This window comes from Morus notabilis, unplaced genomic scaffold, assembly GCF_000414095.1.
Source record: "Morus notabilis unplaced genomic scaffold, ASM41409v2 Scaffold99, whole genome shotgun sequence".
NCBI classification, from domain to species: Eukaryota; Viridiplantae; Streptophyta; class Magnoliopsida; order Rosales; family Moraceae; genus Morus; species Morus notabilis.
Window position 1 is genome coordinate 101,885 of NW_010362482.1, and position 19,303 is coordinate 121,187.

Genomic DNA, 19,303 nt, shown 5'->3' on the forward strand with positions numbered 1-19,303 from the left:
TTGTCTTTTTTAATTACATATATCATTAATAAGCGACATATGGAAGTTTGCTCTTTTTTCCACTAATTTCTCTTCCTCTTCTTCCTTTTCTATTTTCGTTGCTTCATAGAGTTTGAAATCGTTGAGTGAGACTGCAACTTAAAACTGTAAATTATTGTAAAAAGTTGAATTATGTTGGACCAAAAAAAAGAAAAAAAGAAAAAAAAGAAACTAACCAAACAAAATAGGGCGGAGCCGGAGAGGAGACAGAAAGGCTGGCCTTAAATTTAATGCCTTTAAATTTCGTATATATATGGCAGCAGACGGACTTATACAAGCTCTTTCTTTGCCGTTTGTCAGAATATGTTCCTTAGTATTCAAAAAAATATAGTGGTAGCTGTCGTTGTTATTATATTTTTTTTTAGATTTGTTATTATTATCATTATTATTAAATTTTCAAGATTTTTTGTCTTTATTAGCATAATCAAGGATATGTTTTTCCTATTTCTGTCATCATAATTATTAAGAAGAGATGCAGCAAAATTTCTAATAAATGAATGATATAAAGACTTTTCCTTTCTTCTTACATGTGTCACTATAACAAGGCACAGCTGCCGGCCATGATCTTGAGCCTGTATACAAAAATTTCCAGGAACAAAAAGTTTCCAAATTTCTCAAAATACCGAATTTCTTTAATTCCTTTATTCCAAATTCCTTAATCCAAAAAAATCAAAATAATATGAATAAAATAATCCAAAAATATTCAATATATTTTGATTAAAAGTTTGATCACCGAAAATTTATGTGATTATCAATAAACATACTTTTCTCAACAAAATAAAGCATATGAAAAATTTTAGAGACAAAAAATCATAGGAACCAAACAACATATAATTCAATTGGAGATATTAGAGATGAAAATTCTCTCAATAATTTAATATGATGACTGCTCTGATACTACTTGTTGGTCTTAATCATTGAACCCACATATTAGGAATTATCACACCAAATTATCAAGAAAATAGGTTAGAATAAAAACCTGTCTCTATTGGTGCAGTCTTAATCTCCAACAGAAAATCTCTTCGACAACGTGTTCTTGAGGTTATCGCCTTTCTCAATCAAATCACCAGATTCTTGAATGCGTGTTTTCTCTCTTAATAGGAAAGAATGAACACCTACCGTATGATTTAACGTATTAGAGACCATAGCCATAAGTTCCTTAATATATTATCCCATTAGGCCCCATTAAACTTAATTGAATCAATATTTGATATGCACCCATTTAGTCTATATTCAATTAGAAAACTTATTAGACTTTCCTAAATTAACCATCTGATTTTTCAAATCAATTGTAATAGCAGTAATATAATTGTGAATTAATATGTTGTCCACAATTGATAATAGGAAATAAAATTTCCTAACATGGAGATGCTTGATGGGAGCTTCACGATCAACCTCGGACTCATCCACGGCTCCGGTGAAGCCACGGTACTCTCTCATGACACACAGCGTGGACATGCGCAAAAGAGTTGATCCTCCTTTTTAGCCAAACTCCGCCGGAAATCTCGCTGCCTACTTTGCGTTGCTGCTAGTGAATGACATTTACGAGAGCGGTACTACTGAGGCGCCATTTGAATGTGAACTGCAGGATTTGGCGGCTGAACTGAGACAAGGAATCAAAAACTTCACCGAAAACAAAGCGAAGAGGTTCCGAGGAGACGGGGCATTCTAAGCTGTTGTTGAGCATTTTATGGAAGGACAGGAACTAATTGCAAGAGATGATGTGCAATTCTTTTATTGTACCAGTTGGTGCAACTTTCAATTCTACGAGGTTGATTTGGGTTTGGGAAAACCAATTTATGTGACAATCCCTAGTAGCTCCTACGAGAACGCGATCATATTGATGGACACCATAAAGGGTGATGGAGAGTGGAGCTTCTCTTGACTTTGAGTAAAGAAAATATGGCCTTATTTGAGAATCAACTAGAGAGATTCTTACATTATCTTCTTTAGATTAATATCAGAAATTCTTCAAGAGTTTTCTTAATAATATGTTGCTTTTGTTCGTTTTTCTGTTTGTTTGTTGGGCTATTAATAAGTTGCATTGTCTTTTTTTAAGTATCTCATAAATTAACGACATATGGAAGTTTTCTCTTTGTTTTCCCCTAATTTCTCCTTAATTGTAAATTATCTTTAAATTAGATGATTATGTAGGACAAGACAAAAAAGGAAATTAACCAAACAAAATAGGGGATACAGAAGAGAGAGAAAGGCCCTGCTTCAAATTTGATGCGTCGGATTTAGTATATACCAGCAAAAGGATATAAGTTTATAAACAAGCTCTGCGGAGTATAGCGGGTAAGGAGGAAATAGAGTTATTTGTTGTTGTTGTTGTTGGTCTTTTTTTTTTTTATAAATTATTTAGGCATCTTGCTAGAGGAGAATATGGCCCACGAGAAATGATTCTGTTGATGGTCACAATAAATGGTTATGGAGTAGAGGTCATCTTGATTATAGGATGACACATTGTATAATAGGTGATTTATAAGGAAAAAAAAATAAAAAAAAAATCTCTTCCCTTCCCAATATAATTTCTCTCTTTTTTTTTCTTTGCTTCGTAAAGTTTTGAAATCATTGAGTAATAACACATAACTGCAAATTGTTTCATGAGAATTTAAATTATGTAGGACTAAAAAATATAAAAATTAAAGGAAAGTGACCAAACAAAGTAGGGCAGAGAGAAAGCTAAAAAAGAATCAGAAATAGTAGAAAATATGCTAATATGAAAAGGTTAAGGAAGTATATAGGCTAACTTTTAGTTATAGAAATTAGTAGGCCATAACTTGTTAATTTATGGTTCATAACCAGATAAGTTATGGACAAACTTGTCAAGTTAACCAATATGAAAAGGTTAAGGGAGTACATAGGCAAACTTTTAGTTATAAAAATTAATAGGCCATAACTTGTCAATTTATGGTTCATAACTTATCTTTATGGTTCATAACCAGATAAGTTATGGACAAACTTGTCAAGTTATGGACAAACTTGGTTCATAGTCAGACAAGTTATGGACAAAAATCGTGATTTATGGATAATAACTTGTCAAGTTATGGTTCATAACCAGATAAATTATGGACAAAAATAATAATTTAGCCTATTTATTAACTTATATAAACTATTAACCTATTAATTTTAATTTATCTCAAGTTTTAATCTATTTTTTTCTTTCTCCAAGAAAGAATGTACATATTCAGGAGCGGAGTTACATTGGGCTCAGGGGGCAGCTGCCCTTGGGCCCAATGGCTCCTTTTATTTTTGGCCAAAATTTGTTTTCTTTTACTTTTTTACTTATCATTTACCCTCCTTAAAAACTTTAAAATTGCCATATCGAAATAGAATTTTCAAAAAGATTTCAGTTATGCCCTAATATTTGAGTTTTAAATATACTCATTTACAATCTTAAAACCTCAAATAAACTAAAAATCAATTATAGTACTGGTAAATTTATATTTTATGGGCTTTAATTTTAAAAAGTGGATTAAATTCTATTACAAGCTTAATTTATTCAGAAAAAAATAATAAAAAATAATAAAGTAGATAAAGTAGAGGTAAAAGGAGAGGCAAAATTAAGAAAATGTACTTGTATTGTAATTTTCAGTTTTAAAATTTGGTTCCATTACGTCCCCCTTCAAAAAAATTTCTGACTCCTCTACTGTACGTACTCGTAGTTGGTGAACTTAACTAGATTTTCTAAGTACACAACAAATAAGGATTGAAATTGGAAACTTCTAGCCGTTTGTTATATATGTTCCTTAGTACTGAAGAATTTTTTTTTTTTTTTTTTTTTTTTTTTAAAATTTTAACAATTGCCATGTGATGTCCCAAAACTTAAGAATAACATGACTTGCCATGTGATGTCCCAAAACTTAAGAATAAATGTGCATTTGATTAATTTGTAAACAAAGTGCGCCATATAAAAGGATATTTATATGTCTAATCGTTTTTTTTTTTTTGGTCGTTTTTATGTTGCACTAAAGAATATGATTCATTTTCAAAAAGTAATCGAAGCGCTAAAAAACTAAAGCCTGCCAGAATAAATGCTTTCTGACTGCTTTATTAATTCCTTAATCTGGTAAGTGGACATCTTTGAAAACAAAAAATATTGAAGAATATTTGTCAGAAGATCGTATTGAAAAAGTTGAGGTGATATAAATATTGATCAAAACAACGCAATTAGTCCTTTAAAAACCAGCATCTCTGCAAATCCTTTGTGGCGGCCATAAGAAACATCCATAGAAACTGCGTAAGAAATAAGTTCAGTTATACTAGGAGAGATATGGCGGAGGAGATGAAGGTTAAGATTATTGGAAGAGAAACCATAAAACCTTCTTCTCCAATTCCATCCCACCTTAAAATCTTTAATCTCTCATTTTTCGATCAGTTTGATGCTGCAATTTACACCTCTTTGGTTCTTTTCTACTCTAATAATAATGTCTTCATGACTTCCGACCAAATATCTAACCACCTGAAGAAATCTCTGTCTGAAGCCTTAACTCTTTTCTATCCATTGGCCGGGAGAGTCAAGGACAACACCGTCATCGAATGCCAGGACGACGGAGCTCATTTTGTCGAAGCGAAATTCAGTGGCCTCCTCTCAACCTTTCTAGACCAGCCACACAAAGACGAGGCACTCATAGGGCGGTTCCTTCCAGCCGCGACGGAATCACCAGAAGCAGGCACATGGCCTTTATTGCTTGTTCAATCGACTTTCTTCGACTGCGGCGGAGTGGCCATAGGCGTGTGCGGGTCGCACAAGTTGGTCGACGCGGCCACGCTGAGCATATTCTTAAAGACTTGGGCCGGCAATGAGGTTCCGGATTTTGAAGCAGCTTCCAACTACCGTTCCAAAGATACCTTCTCGTTCGCGCCTCCTGCTGCGCTGGAGCTGAAAAGGGTGGAAGGCGTGGCGAAGAGGTACGTGTTTGATAAATCAAAGATTGCCGCTCTTAAGGCCAAATTCGACAGTGACAGCGTCAAGCAACCTACTAGGGTTGAAGTAGTCACCGCCATCATTTCAAGATGCCTGATGGGAGCTCCACGATCAACCTCGGCATCTTTCGCTGCTCCGGTGAAGCCACCGCGGTACTCTCTCTTGATTCAATCTGTGAACCTGCGCAAAAGAGTTGAGCCGCCGTTTCCAGAGAACTCTGCAGGAAACCTTGCTTGGTACTTTCCATTGCTGGTGGAGAATGACATTTACGAGAGTAGTACTGAGCGGCTGGAGTGTGAACTGCAGGATTTGGTTGCTAAACTAAGACAAGAAATCAAAGACTTCACCGAAAACGAAGCGAAGAGGTTCGGAGGGGACAATGGACTCCAAGTTATTGTTGAGAGTTTTAAGAAAGGAAAGGAAACTTTTGCAAGATTTGATGATGCCCACTTCTTTCTTTTTTCAAGTTGGTGCAAGTTTCAATTCTACGAGGCTGACTTGGGTTTTGGAAAGCCAATTCACGTGACTATTCCATCTCACTCCTACGGGAGCTTGATTTATATGATGGACACAAGAGATGGGGATGGAGTGGAGGTCGTCTTGACATTGAGGAAAGAAAATATGGCCTTATTCGAGAATCGATTACTAGAGATTCTTTCATTCGCTTCTTCAAATTAATTTCCAATTCTTAGGAACCCAAATATCCTACGTTTGTTTGTTAATTTTCTGCCTTTTTGATCATTATTTGTTGAGTCATTTTGGTATTGTCTTTCTTTAAATATCTCATTTCTTATCACTTGTAACTTTTATTCATTATTTATTGGATGCTTTTAAAAGAAAAGAAAAGAAATTCTCTCTCCCTTTCCTTTTTCTTCGCATCATTATGTTTCAAATCATTAACATTTAATGAGATGTTTGTTTTAAAGATTCATCCTTTGTTTCCAAATCATTATTCTTAGTTCTTTACGGTGTTTTTCTTTCATAAAAAATTTAAATTCACACCTCTTTGATTTTTTTTTTCTACCCCAAATATTAATAATGTCCTCTCGGAAGCCTTAACTCTTTTGAGTACTACAGATTAAGGATGAAATCGGGAAACTTATAGCGCTTGTTACTCGTTAGAATATGTTCTGTAGCAGTCAAGTGATTTTTTTTTTTTTGAACATTTGAACACTTGCCATCTCATACAAACAAAAGTCATTAAAAATCTCTCTGAAAATTAGAATCTAGGGTTTAGAGTAGATGATTTTTCTCAAAATTTCCCATCCAGCCTGTGAAAGAAAATTAACAGAGCAACCAACATAGCAATTGAATGAACTATTATTAATAGTCCAAACGTCATGAGGATATATTGTTTGCTTTTATCTGTCAATTTTCCTAAAAAGGGCTTTATATATGTAGAAGAGTTAGTCTCATGGTTAATTTCTTATGAACAATTAAACAAGCAGAGTTACAACTGGATTTTATTAGAACCTTAAAATTTCAAGAAGGAAAATGATACAGTTGTGCTTAATTTGACCATGCATGTTTAGGAACATATGATCTGGTAAAAATTTTAAGGGCAAACTTTGTAAAATATTACAAGAAAAGAATAATTATCTCAAAGTGGCACATAAAAAGAATGTGGTGAGCCAAGGTATAACACATAAACAAATAACTCTTCATCTGCTTCATATATAACTATATCTTGATAGGATTTATCCATAACTAAATGAAATAAATAGGAGATAAATCGGATTTATCCCATATTCAAATTTGATAGATTTGAGAGATTTACGGGATTTATTCCTATAATTATTACAAATCATATATAGTCAATCTTTACTATTTTTTTTAGTTAATAAACTTATTTTTTAGTCTAACAATTTTCTTTCTTTAAATATCTCATTTCTTTTCTCTTATCACTTGTAACTTTTATTCGTTATTTATTGGATGCTTTAAAAAGAAAAGAAAAAAAATTAACGCTTTAGTTGTGAGTTGTGAAAAATACCTAGGGAAAAAAAATAGGGAGAAAAAGGGAAATAGGCCAAGACTTGAGATGAATTGAAATTAATAGGCCAATAGTTTACATAAGTTAATAAATAGGCTAAATTATTGTTTTCATCCATAACTTGTCTGGTTATGAACCATAACTTGACAAGTTATTGTCCATAAATCACAGTTCTTGTCCATAACTTATCTGACTATGAACCATAACTTGACAAGTTTATCCATAACTTATCTGGTTATGAACCATAACTTGACAAGTTATGACCTATTAATTTCTATAACTAAAAGTTGACCTATATACTTCTTTAAGCTTTTCATATTAGCTTATTTTTGACTATTTTTGAAAAAAATAATGAGAGAGAATAAGTGGAGGGCCCACAAAATAAGTTTTAGGAAAAAAAATAAATAAATTAAAGAGTTCACATGGCAATACTCGTACGTGGATGAATTAACGCTTTAGTCGTGAGTTGTGAGAAAAATTCCAATAGGGCCCACTTCATTTGGTTTAACAATTCAAACCGTGAAGGTTTGAAATTTTTTTGGTTTGAATTGTAAAATTTAAATTGGGATTTAAATTGTTGTTTAAATATGTAAATAAATTGTAATTTAAATTAAGAATAAAATTTAAACTGTGTTTGAATAAAGTGATAAAAACTATCACTAGAGTGTTATATTAAATCTTAAAAAATCTCATTGTAAATGACGTTCAAAAACATGCACTATGAATGAAGATTTATTCATCTCTTCATTAGGAACGCATTAAAAAAAGATTTCAATCGGAATTAAAAAGAAAAATTATGACATTGTTAAGATTTAAGTTGATGAGAGAAAAAAAAAACAAAAAATGTTTATTTCACTGTAGCAAAACCATTCGAATCGTTTAAATTCAAGAGGGGTATGAATTCTAATTTTAGGGCCTGTTTTTTTGGAGTGTGACTTGAGTGTAATTTTTGAGTTAAATTTGAGTTATAACTTGAGTTGAAGTTGTAATTTGAGTTTGTGTTTGAGTGAGTCAAAATTTAAATTTGTATTTAGATAGTATTTTAATAAAAACTCAATGGTGATGAAAAATTTTAATAGGGTATATGGGTGGAGTTTTATTTGTCTTTTCATTGTCAACGCATAGAAAAAAATCATCTCAATCAGGATTAAAACAAAAAAGTTATAGTATTTTTAAGAATAGAAAAAATATTGTTCAGTTTGAGTTTCTGAACTCGAGTTGAAAGGGACACTTGAACTCGAGTTTTAGTCTCAAACTCGAGTTCAAATTTAAAAAAAACATGAACTTGAATAAAATTGAAACTCAAATTGCATTTTTTTTGAGTTTTTTAGGCAGCCAAACACACCCTTAATAGTTTGAGAATGGTTTGAGTTGGTTGTAGTGGTTTGAATGACCCCTTATTTTCGCTAATCCAAACGTCGATTTGAATCGTTAAGAACGATTAGAATTGGACCCAAAGGTCCCAATAGCTGAAATAAACAACCCAAAAGTGTATTTCTTATTGAAAATATTAGAGAACGTTTGGTTCATAGATTCAGAATCATAATTCAGAATTATTCTTGATTTACGTGTATTTTTTATGAAAAAAATACTATAACGAATTACGAATCATGACACAGATCCTTACTCTAAGCGTATGCTTAGATTGATCCATATAGATGGCAAAGGAAAATACAATAGCTAGCTCCCTATCTAGAAGGCTACAAACTAATCAATCTATTTTAATTACTTGCGTAGGGATTTTAGAAACAAAAATTTTAAAAAAACATGCACGTGGACATTATTAAATATTTGTCAAACGACCATCAAAGGATGTGAAGGGCATTTAAATATCCAAAGAAACTGCGTAAAAAATAAATTCAGGTATATTAGGAGGGATATATACTATGGCAGATCGGAGATGAAGGTTGAGATTATTGCAAGAGAAACCATAAAGCCATCTTCTCCAACGCCATCCCACCATAAACTCTTCAACCTCACTTTTCTGGATCAGATTAAGACTGGAATTTACACCTCTCTGATTTTTTATTTCTACCCCAAATATTAATAATGTCCTCACGTCCGACCAAACATCTAATTACCTGAAGAAATCTCTCTGAAGCCTTAACTCTTTTGAGTACAACAGATTAAGGATGAAATCGGGAAACTTCTAGCGCTTGTTACTCGTAGAATATGTTCTGTAGCAGTCAAGCGATTTTTTTTTTTTTGAACATTTGAACACTTGCCATCTCTGTTAGCATACAAACAAAAGTCATTAAAAATCTCTCTGAAAATTAGAATCTAGGGTTTAGAGTAGAGGATTTTTCTCAAAATTTCCCATCCAGCCTGTGAAAGAAAATTAACAGAGCAACCAACATAGCAATTGAATGAACTATTATTAACAGTCCAAACGTCATGAAGATATATTGTTTGCTTTTTTCTGTCAATTTTCCTAAAAAGGGCTTTATATATGTGGAAGAGTTAGTCTCATGGTTAATTTCTTATGAACAATTAAACAAGCAGAGTTACAACTGGATTTTATTAGAACCTTAAAATTTCAAGAAGGAAAATGGTACAGTTGAGCCTAATTTGACCATGCATGTTTAGGAACAAATGATCTGGTAAAACTTTTAAGGGCAAACTTTGTAAAATATTACAAGAAAAGAATAATAATCTCAAAGTGGCACATAAAAAGAATGTGGTGAGCCAAGGTATAACACATAAACAAATAACTCTTCATCTGCTTCATATATAATTATATCATGATAGGATTTATCCATAACTAAATGAAATAAATAGGAGATAAATCGGATTTATCCCATATTCAAATTTGATAGATTTGAGAGATTTACTGGATTTATTCCTATAATTATTACAAATCACATATAGTCAATCTTTACTATTTTTTTAGTTAATAAACTTATTTTTTAGTCTAACAATTTTCTTTTAAAATGCTATTGTTTAGTTAACAAACTCATTTTGATTGTTTCATAATCTAGCCTATAGTGTTTAGTTAATAAACTCAATTTTCTTTTAACTTTTTGTTGAATTCCTAAACAAAACGGGACAACTACTTCTAACTGAATTTTAATATTCTATTATTTACCTCCCTCGTTTTCTCAGACTGTTTTATTTGTCTTCTGGGAAGACTAAAACATTCAGATCAATCCAAATAGATTGCAAAGAGATCAAGTACAAAAGATGGCCGGCTGCTAGTTCCCTACCAATAATATTAACTAATCAATCTATTTCTCCTTGGGGACGTCAAAAGATTTAAAAAAAAACATGTGGATTTAAATATGTTTCAAAAGGTATCAAAGGATATGGAGGGTGATCAAAACAATTAGTCCCTTAAACCAGTATCTCCACTAAGCGTTATGCCAGAAAAAAATCGACACAAACTGCGTGAGGAATTGACCATTAATTACCAGGAGGGATATGGCAGAGAATACCATGAAGGTTGATATCATTGGAAGAGAAATCATAAAACCATCTTCTCCAACTCCTTCTCACCTTAAAACCTTTAAGCTCTCTTTTCTCGATCAAATTGTCCCTGCAGTTTACACCTCTTTGGTTCTTTTCTACCCTAATATTAATGTCCTCACGCCCGACCAAACATCCAACCACCTTAAGAAATCTCTGTCTGAAGCCTTAACTCTTTTCTACCCGCTTGCCGGGAGAGTCAAGGACAACACCGTCATCGAATGCCACGACGACGGAGCTCAGTATGTCGAAGCGAAATTCAATTGCCTCCTCTCCATCTTTCTAGATCAGCAACACAAAGACGAGGCACTCATAAGGCGCTTCCTTCCTGCCGCGATGGAATCGCCAGAAGCAGGCACATGGCCATTATTAATTGTTCAAGCCACTTTCTTCGACTGCGGAGGAGTGGCAGTAGGCGTGTGTGTGTCGCATAAGTTGGCCGACGCAGCCACGCTGAGCGTATTCTTGAAGACGTGGGCTAACACTGCAGTTCCGGATTTTGAAGCGGCTTCCTACTACCTTCCCAGAGATACCTTCTCGTTCGCGCCTCCTGCTGCGCTGGAGCTGAAAAGGGTGGAAGGCGTTTCGAAGAGATGCGTGTTTGATAAATCAACGATCGCGGCTCTAAAGGCCAAGTTAGTGAGTGACAGCGTCAAACAACCTACTAAGGTTGAAGTAGTGACAGCCCTCCTTTGGAGATGCCTCATGGCAGCTTCATCATCCGCCCAGGTGACGCCAAGGTATTCTCTCGTGACACAAAGTGTGGACATGCGCAAAAGAGTTGAGCCGCCATTTTCGCAGAACTCCGCGGGAAACCTCGTGAGTTACTTTGCATTGCAGGTAGAGAATAACATTTACGAGGGTAGTACTGAGCCATTGGAGTGTCAGCTGCAGGGTTTGGTGGCTAAACTGAGGCAAGGAATTAAAGACTTCACCGAAAGGAAAGCGAAGAGGTTCCGCGGGGACGAAGGACTCCAAGCTGTTGTTGAGCATTTTATGGAAGGAAGGAAGTTAGTTACAAGAGATGATGTATGCTACTTTTTTTGTACCAGTTGGTGCAACTTTCAATTCTACGAGGTTGACGTTGGTTTTGGAAAGCCTGTTTATGTGACTGTCCCGAGTAACACGTACGAGAACATGATTCTGTTCATGGACACCAGAGATGGTGATGGAGTGGAAGTTATTTTCACTTTGAGTAAAGAAAATGTGGCCTTATTTGAGAATCAACTAGAGATTCTTTCATTGGCTTCATCAAATTAATTTCTAATTCTTTGGAACCCGTCAATGGGAATCCTAAATACTTCAAGCGTTCTCAATAAGATTTTTTTTTGTCCCGGCATCAATGCGGTTTGTTGAGTCATCTTGGCATTGTCTTTTATTACCTATCTCATTTTTCCCACCCCACCACTTGTGAATTTTTATTTGAAAACCAAAAATGTCATTATTAAAGTAAAACTATTTTATTTCTGCAACTGTTATAAATTTATCTCATACAATTAATAACCTATAAGTTATCTTTTCATAATTTGCATATTATCTTTTATAATCTATAGGTTATCTTTCGTAACCTGTAGGTTATTTTTCGTAATCTGTAGGTTATTTTTTCTTTATATATATGGAACCTGTAAGTTGTTTTTCGTTATGGCATTAAAATTTGTATAATAACATAAATAATAGAGTTAGAAAAAACAACACTTAAACTTAAAATTCTCTTTTTTTTCTTTATTCGTAGGATGGTACATGCTATAATACGTTGATAGATAATTTAGTCATAATATTCGTTTCTTTTATTATTTGTATCGACATTTTTCAGCATAACAACTTTGCTTTGTTATGTCTTTTCGTTACTGTTCAACATGTCAATATCATCTTAATAGTTATTTTATTATCCTTTTTTTTGGATAAACTATATATACCTCATTAGCTATTGTACTAATTAGACTTGATTATTGTGGCATTAAATTCTAAACTTGTATTGTCTCTGGGGTTCTCCTTTTTCATGGATTTGGCTTAGTTTTCCCAATTCATCAGAGCCCTCAATAGTTACTCGGGAGATACAATCGCTAGGAATCTAGGATGCTTGGTGATTAGTTCCCATCCCCGTCCCTTTCGGGGTGAGCCCATGGGCTCCATCCTGCGGGGAATGGATCTATCGTATTTTGTAGATTCAAATTCCATAGATTGGGCTCTGATTTGGGCCTTTTAAAGTTAAAGACTTTTGAAGGCTCATTTTTCTCACTGCTAGGAATTAGAATAAAAATATTATATATAAAATAATTTAATAAAATCTAATATGTTACAGCCTAGTCAATTATTAATAAACTAGATTAAATAAAAAATCAAAAGAGAATTAATCAATATATAGTTCGGATTCACAGATTGAGAAATACTCAAGCTGTAAATCAGTCCAAAATCTTCATATTAAGATTTTTTCAGTCTGTTGTCAATTCAAAATGACTCCGAATCCAATCTAATCCAACATATTGGTTTGGATTATCAATTATTTAGCACAAAAAGACTCTTAAACTGATTTTAACAACAGTCTCTTCGAATACCACATTGGAGTTGATAAGAAAATAGAAGTTTAAATTACTTTATTTGCAATTAATTAAAGGGAGAAAGAGGGAAATAGGCTAAGATTTGAGATGAATTAAAATTAATAGGCCAATAGTTTACATAAGTTAATAAATAGGCCAAATTACTGTTTTCGTCCATAACTTGTCTGGTAAAGGAAAGCGAAGAGGTTCCGCGGGGACGAAGGACTTCAAGCTGTCGTTGAGCATTTTATGGAAGGAAGGAAGTTAGTTACAAGAGATGATGTATACTACTTTTTTTGTACCAGTTGGTGCAACTTTCAATTCTACGAGGTTGACGACCTATTAATTTCTATAGCTAAAAATTGACCTATATATTTTTTTAAGCTTTTTATATTGGCCTATTTTCTACTGTTTTCGTTAATTAAATTACACACATATATAGGCCCACTACTTGGAAAAGTTGTTGTGTTTTACTTTTTTGTCATTTTATAAACGTGGAAATGCAGAGCCCAGCGGAGTTGATTTTCTCCAAAGCCTTAATAGCATTAATATTTTATATGGAAATTAATGTGTTTAATACTCGTTGCAATGAGAGTGTATGCTGCTAGTATGCACCGCATGCGTGCGTGAGGGCAGGCAATTGGGCGCTTGGGGTCTTTTTGGGTGCTTTTAGAGGCGAGTGGAAGTCATCTTCACTTTGAGTAAAGAAAATGTGGCCTTATTTGAGAATCAACTAGAGATTCTTTCATAGGCTTCTTCAAATTAATTTCTAATTTCTTTGGAACCCGTCAATGGGAATCCTAAATACTTCAAGCGTTCTCAATAAGATTTTTTTTTTTGGTCCCGTCATCAATGCGGTTTGTTGAGTCATCTTGGCATTGCCTTTTATTATCTATCTCATTTCCCCCGCCACCACGACTTGTGAATTTCTTGTGAATTTGTATTTGAAAACCAAAAATGCCATTATTAAAGTAAAACTATTTTGTAAATTTATTTCATACCATTAATAATCTATAAGTTATCTTTCATAATCTACAGGTTATTTTTTGTAACCTGCTGGTTATTTTTTATAACTTGTAGGTTTTTTTTTATTTATTTATTTATTTATTTATATATATGGAACCTGCAAGTAGTTTTTCGTTATGGCATTAAAATTTTGTGTAATAACATAAATAATAGAGTTGGAAACAATAACAGTTAAACTTGAAATTCTCTTTTTTTTCTTTATTTATAGGATGGTACATGCTATAATACGTTGATATATAATTTACTTATAATTGTCGTTTCTTTTATTATTTGTATCGACATTTTTCAGCATATCAACTTTGCTTTGTTATGTGTTTTCGTTACTGTTCAACATGTCAATATCATCTTAATAGTTATTTTATTATCCTTTTTTTTTGGATAAACTATATATACCTCATTAGCTCAATATTCGCAAGAGTTTGGTCTCGCTTAACTGGTTTAATTCACTGACTATAGTGGTTCTTTCTAACGAGCTTTGTGTTAGTTTATCAATTCATCCCAAAAATTTAAGCTGTTAGGAGGTAGACCAATAATAGTTTTATACTTTAACACTCCCCCTCATGTGTAGGCTGGACAATAGGCAATCATGTGGGTAAATTAATTAGAAAGCCTAACACGTGAATATTTAAGCCCGAAATATATTAAAGACCTAACACATAATGACAATTTAAATGAGGATAGACTTGATTATTGTGGCATTAAATTCTAAACTTGTATTGTCTCTGGGGTTCTCCTTTTTCGTGGATTTGGCTTAGTTTTCCCAATTCATCAGAGCCCTCAATAGTTACTCGGGAGATACAATCGCTAGGATGCTTGGTGATTAGTTCCCATCCCCGTCCCTTTCGGGGTGAGCCCATGGGCTCCATCCTGCGGGGAATGGATCCATCGAATTTTGTAGATTCAAATTCCATAGATTGGGCTCTGATTTGGGCCTTTTAAAGTTAAGACTTTTGAAGGCTCATTTTTCTCACTGCTAGGAATTAGAATAAAAATATTATATATAAAATAATTTAATAAAATCTAATATGTTACAGCCTGATAAATTATTAATAAACTAGATTAAATAAAAATCAAAAGAGAATTAATCAATATATAGTTCGGATTCACAGATTGAGAAATACTCAAGCTGTAAATCAGTCCAAAATCTTCATATTAAGATTTTTTCAGTCTGTTGTCAATTCAAAATGACTCCGAATCCAATCTAATCCAACATATTGGTTTGGATTATCAATTATTTAGCATAAAAGTACTCTTAAACTGATTTTAACAACAGTCTCTTCAAATACCACATTGGAGTTAATAAGAAAATAGAAGTTTAAATTACTTTATTTGCAATTAATTCAATTACACACACACACATATATAGGCCCACTACTTGGAAAAGTTGTTGTGTTTTACTTTTTTGTCATTTTATAAATGTGGAAATGCAGAGCCAAGCGGAGTTGATTTTCTCCAAAGCCTTAATAGCATTAATATTTTATATGGAAATTAATGTGTTTAATACTCGTTGCAATGAGAGTGTATGCTGCTAGTATGCACCGCATGCGTGCGTGAGGGCAGGCAATTGGGCGCTTGGGGTCTTTTTGGGTGCTTTTAGAGGCGCGATTTGCACCTACGCATTGTCGCAAGGAACCAAGGATCCTTTTAAGCGTTGTAGCTTAGGAGAGGGAACATTGGGATCGATGGAGAATAGCGCTGACGACCAGCGTTGATTGGTGGTGGGAGATGATTCAACGATGGCGGGATGCTGAATCGAGAGAAAGAAGATGTCTTTGTTCGATAGTTGGATAGCATGCAGGTGTCCTCCTTTTGTCATGTTATCTCCATTCTTATTTGTTTTTAAGTTGTGTCACTTGTGTTCTCAATATTCACAAGAGTTTGGTCTCACTTAACTGGTTTAATTCACTGACTATAGTGGTTCTTTCTAATAAGCTTTGTGTTAGTTTATCAATCCATCCCAAAAGCTTAAGCTGTTAGGAGGTGGACCAACAATAGTTTTATACTTTAACACTCCCCCTCATGTGTAGGCTGGACAATAGGCAATCATATGAGTAAATTAATTAGAAAGCCTAACACGTGAATATTTAAGCCCGAAATATATTAAAGACCTAACACATAATGACAATTTAAATGAGGATAAAGAGTGCAATTACGGAAGTTTAAACTCAGGACCTTCCGCTCTGATACCATGTTAGTTTACCAGTACTTTGTTCTCATTTATTTTTGTATATGCCTAACAGGTTTTTTCTCATTAAATCTTGACACTTGTATTCGCCTTTATGCTTTATCCGTAATGAATCCAATTGAGATATGATCTAGGGTCGAACTCTCTTATATTTAATGGCCATTTGAAACTATGTTTAGGTATATATACATGCAACTTGTTAAGTTTGAAAATGAAATTTTCGCTTAAAAAATGAATAAACAAATAAATGAAGCAGCATGCTCCTCATCATGCCTAGCTAAAATATTATTCAAACATCGCGACTAGCGCACTTAACTTGGTGACAGCTTAGCGTCTCTTACTCAATTGAATGCAATTATGAAGGTCACATGGCCAACGCATTCAACGTATTCCCTTCATGCGGGCATCTAGCTAGAACGATATTAATCGCTGCAGATCCACAGCCTAATTACTCTATAAATTTAATATAAGGCTTGATCTCATTGTTAATTTCTTTTGAACCCCTAAACAAGCAAACTTACATCTGGATATTAGTACCTCAAAATTTTCAAGAAGGAAAGCATTGCAGTTGAGTTTTGACCATGTTAATTAGAAACTTGTGACCCGCTTAATAAAGTTTTTAAAAACTCAAATTAGTAGGTGAGACAATGGAGGCAAATGCATGCTTCCCTCAAAAGGTTTGACTGCGGAAGATCAAAGGCCACAATCTTTGAATTAAGAAACTTATGTTTTTCTTTTTAAATAAATATTATCATTATGATTATTATTTTATTAAATTAAGAGCACAACTTGATCAATAAAGAAAAACAAAGAATTAAATTCCTTGTTGATCATCATTTTACTCAAGAAACAATTTGAAGAATCCTGCACATAAATAAATAGGCTTGTTCTAGCTCTTAATGGATCACAAATTCATCAGAAAAAAAGAATTTCAGATAAGGAAAAGATGGACGGTATTGGTAAGGTCGATATCATCGCGAGAAATACAATCAAACCGTCCTCTCCGACGCCGGATCACCTCAGAATCTTCAAGCTATCTCTTCTCGATCAGATCATTCCTCCAATGTACGGCCTTATCGTTTTCTTCTACCCTGCAGAAACCGGCACAAACTTTTCAGAACAGTCCTCTCGCCTAAGGGAATCTCTCTCTCGAACTTTAACCACTTTCTACCCCATGGCCGGTCGGACAAACGCCATTGAACCCTCCATCGACTGCTCCGACGACGGTGCTTTCTTTGTGGAAGCCAAGATGGACTGTGAGCTCTCTGATTTTCTCCGAAAACCTGACGGTGAGTTGTTGAACAACTTCCTTCCAACCACCGATCCGCTAACCGCTCAATTATCGGAAGGCTACGTAACCCTAATTCAGATTACGGGGTTTCGATGCGGCGGTACAGCCGTCAGTGTCTGCATTTCCCACAAGATCGGCGACATTTCCTCACTCGTTACTTTCCTCCATGGCTGGACCTCTTCCGGTGAAGCAGGTTCCCCGGTGTTTGTCGGAGACTCTTTGCTTCCACCGAGGGATTTATCCTTCGCGCAGCGAACCGACATAAAATCCGGGAATTTGATCACGAAGAGATTTGTGTTCGAGGCCTCAAAGATTTCTCATCTCAAGGACAAAGTGGGCGCAATTGATCACAACATCCAGATGATCAACAAATACCCGTCCCGAGTTGAAGTGGTTATGGCTCAAATCTTCAAATGCGCCATCGCCGCTTCTCGGTCGGTAACGGGGTCATTTAAGACGTCGGTTCTTTTCCACTCGGTGAATCTGCGCCCGAGGACGGACCCGCCGTTGCCCGAGAACTCGGTCGGCAACCTCATATGGTTTGTTCCGGTGGTGATAGAAGAGAGCGAGATGGACTTGCGCACAATGGTCCACAAGATGAAGAGGTTGGTGAATGAGTTTTGCAATGAGAAAGCTAAAAAGTTCAAAGACCATAGTTTGTCAGTACTTGGTGAGTTTGGGAAATGGGCAGAGTTTAAGGAGATGGAGTTTTATAGCTGCTCAAGTTGGTGTAAATTTCCGTTATATGAGACAGACTTTGGGTGGGGAAAGCCTATATGGGTCAGTAGTGCGAATCTAACGTTCAAAAATTCTATAATTCTGGTGGACACGAGAGAAGGGGATGGAATAGAAGCTTGGGTGACGTTGGAGGAAGAAAAAATGGCCATATTTGAACGCGACAACGAGCTTTTGGATTCGGCTACGTTCAACCCTAGTGCATATTTGTATATTACTAGTACCCAAAGTGTTTGATCGTCAATTTCCTTTTTTTTTTTTTTTTTCCGATCTCAGTGTTAACAAAGTCAAGTTCATTATATGCTAAATGTTTAGCATAGAAAGAAAAATGCTTAAGAGCATTAGCGATGTTAAGCACCATCATCTAATAGAAAGTGAGTCTCACGTTGCAGGATTCACCTTTTATTAGATGGTGGTGCTTAACACCACTAATGCCCTATAGCATTACTTGCACAGAAAATGTCATTCATTTAAAGTCAATTGTTCGCCGTTAATCTATATATGAATATTGACGTATATATTTTTTTTGCAAATGAATTGGTAGCTTTTGAATATTTGGATTTTCCTTTTCTTAGTTTAGGGAAACTACGTTGAGTAAATTAATTAATAAACCCCCAATGACCGATTATCATATAATCTGTGACATATGTGTATATATATACTGTGAGAGCGTCTGATTGCTTCACGTTATTCAATTATTGGTTCTTGTAAAAATCTATACACGTGATAAAAAAAAAAGACCAAATCTTATAAGGCATTGATCTGTAATATTTAGATTGGATATTGTATGGATCATATATTTCTTGCAGATCAAGATATCAGCTAATTGGTGCATGTACGTGGAAGGAAAAATTCACTTTTGTGAAGCAACAAGGAAATGCAAAAGAAACATAAACTAGAGTACTTATCTGTTAAGTAATAACTTATTCCTTGGGTGGTTCAAAACTTGATTACCTGATATTAATTTGTGGTGCTCTTGCTGAATTATATAATATATGTATCAGGGCCCCAGTCTATATTTGCTTGCTTTAATAAGTAACATCTTCTCCGGGCGTGGATGAATATATATATATATATATATATACACACACATATATATATATATAAT

The 19,303-nt window shown here is 34.4% G+C and overlaps 3 protein-coding genes across 3 annotated transcripts; all 3 read left to right on the top strand.

Annotated features, from left to right (window-relative positions):
• The first annotated feature begins 4,315 nt into the window (after positions 1-4,315).
• Positions 4,316-5,647, top strand: LOC21410210 (salutaridinol 7-O-acetyltransferase). Its single transcript, XM_010101988.1, has one exon. The coding sequence runs from the start codon at positions 4,316-4,318 to the stop codon at positions 5,645-5,647; it is 1,332 nt and encodes a 443-aa protein (XP_010100290.1).
• A 4,729-nt stretch (positions 5,648-10,376) lies between these two features.
• On the top strand, positions 10,377-11,681 carry LOC21410211 (BAHD acyltransferase BIA1). Its single transcript, XM_010101989.1, has one exon. The coding sequence runs from the start codon at positions 10,377-10,379 to the stop codon at positions 11,679-11,681; it is 1,305 nt and encodes a 434-aa protein (XP_010100291.1).
• Positions 11,682-17,115: 5,434 nt separating this feature from the next.
• On the top strand, positions 17,116-18,432 carry LOC21410212 (BAHD acyltransferase BIA1). The gene has a single exon (XM_010101990.1). It carries the CDS (start codon positions 17,116-17,118, stop codon positions 18,430-18,432), a length of 1,317 nt encoding a protein of 438 aa, XP_010100292.1.
• The last annotated feature ends 871 nt before the right edge of the window (positions 18,433-19,303 follow it).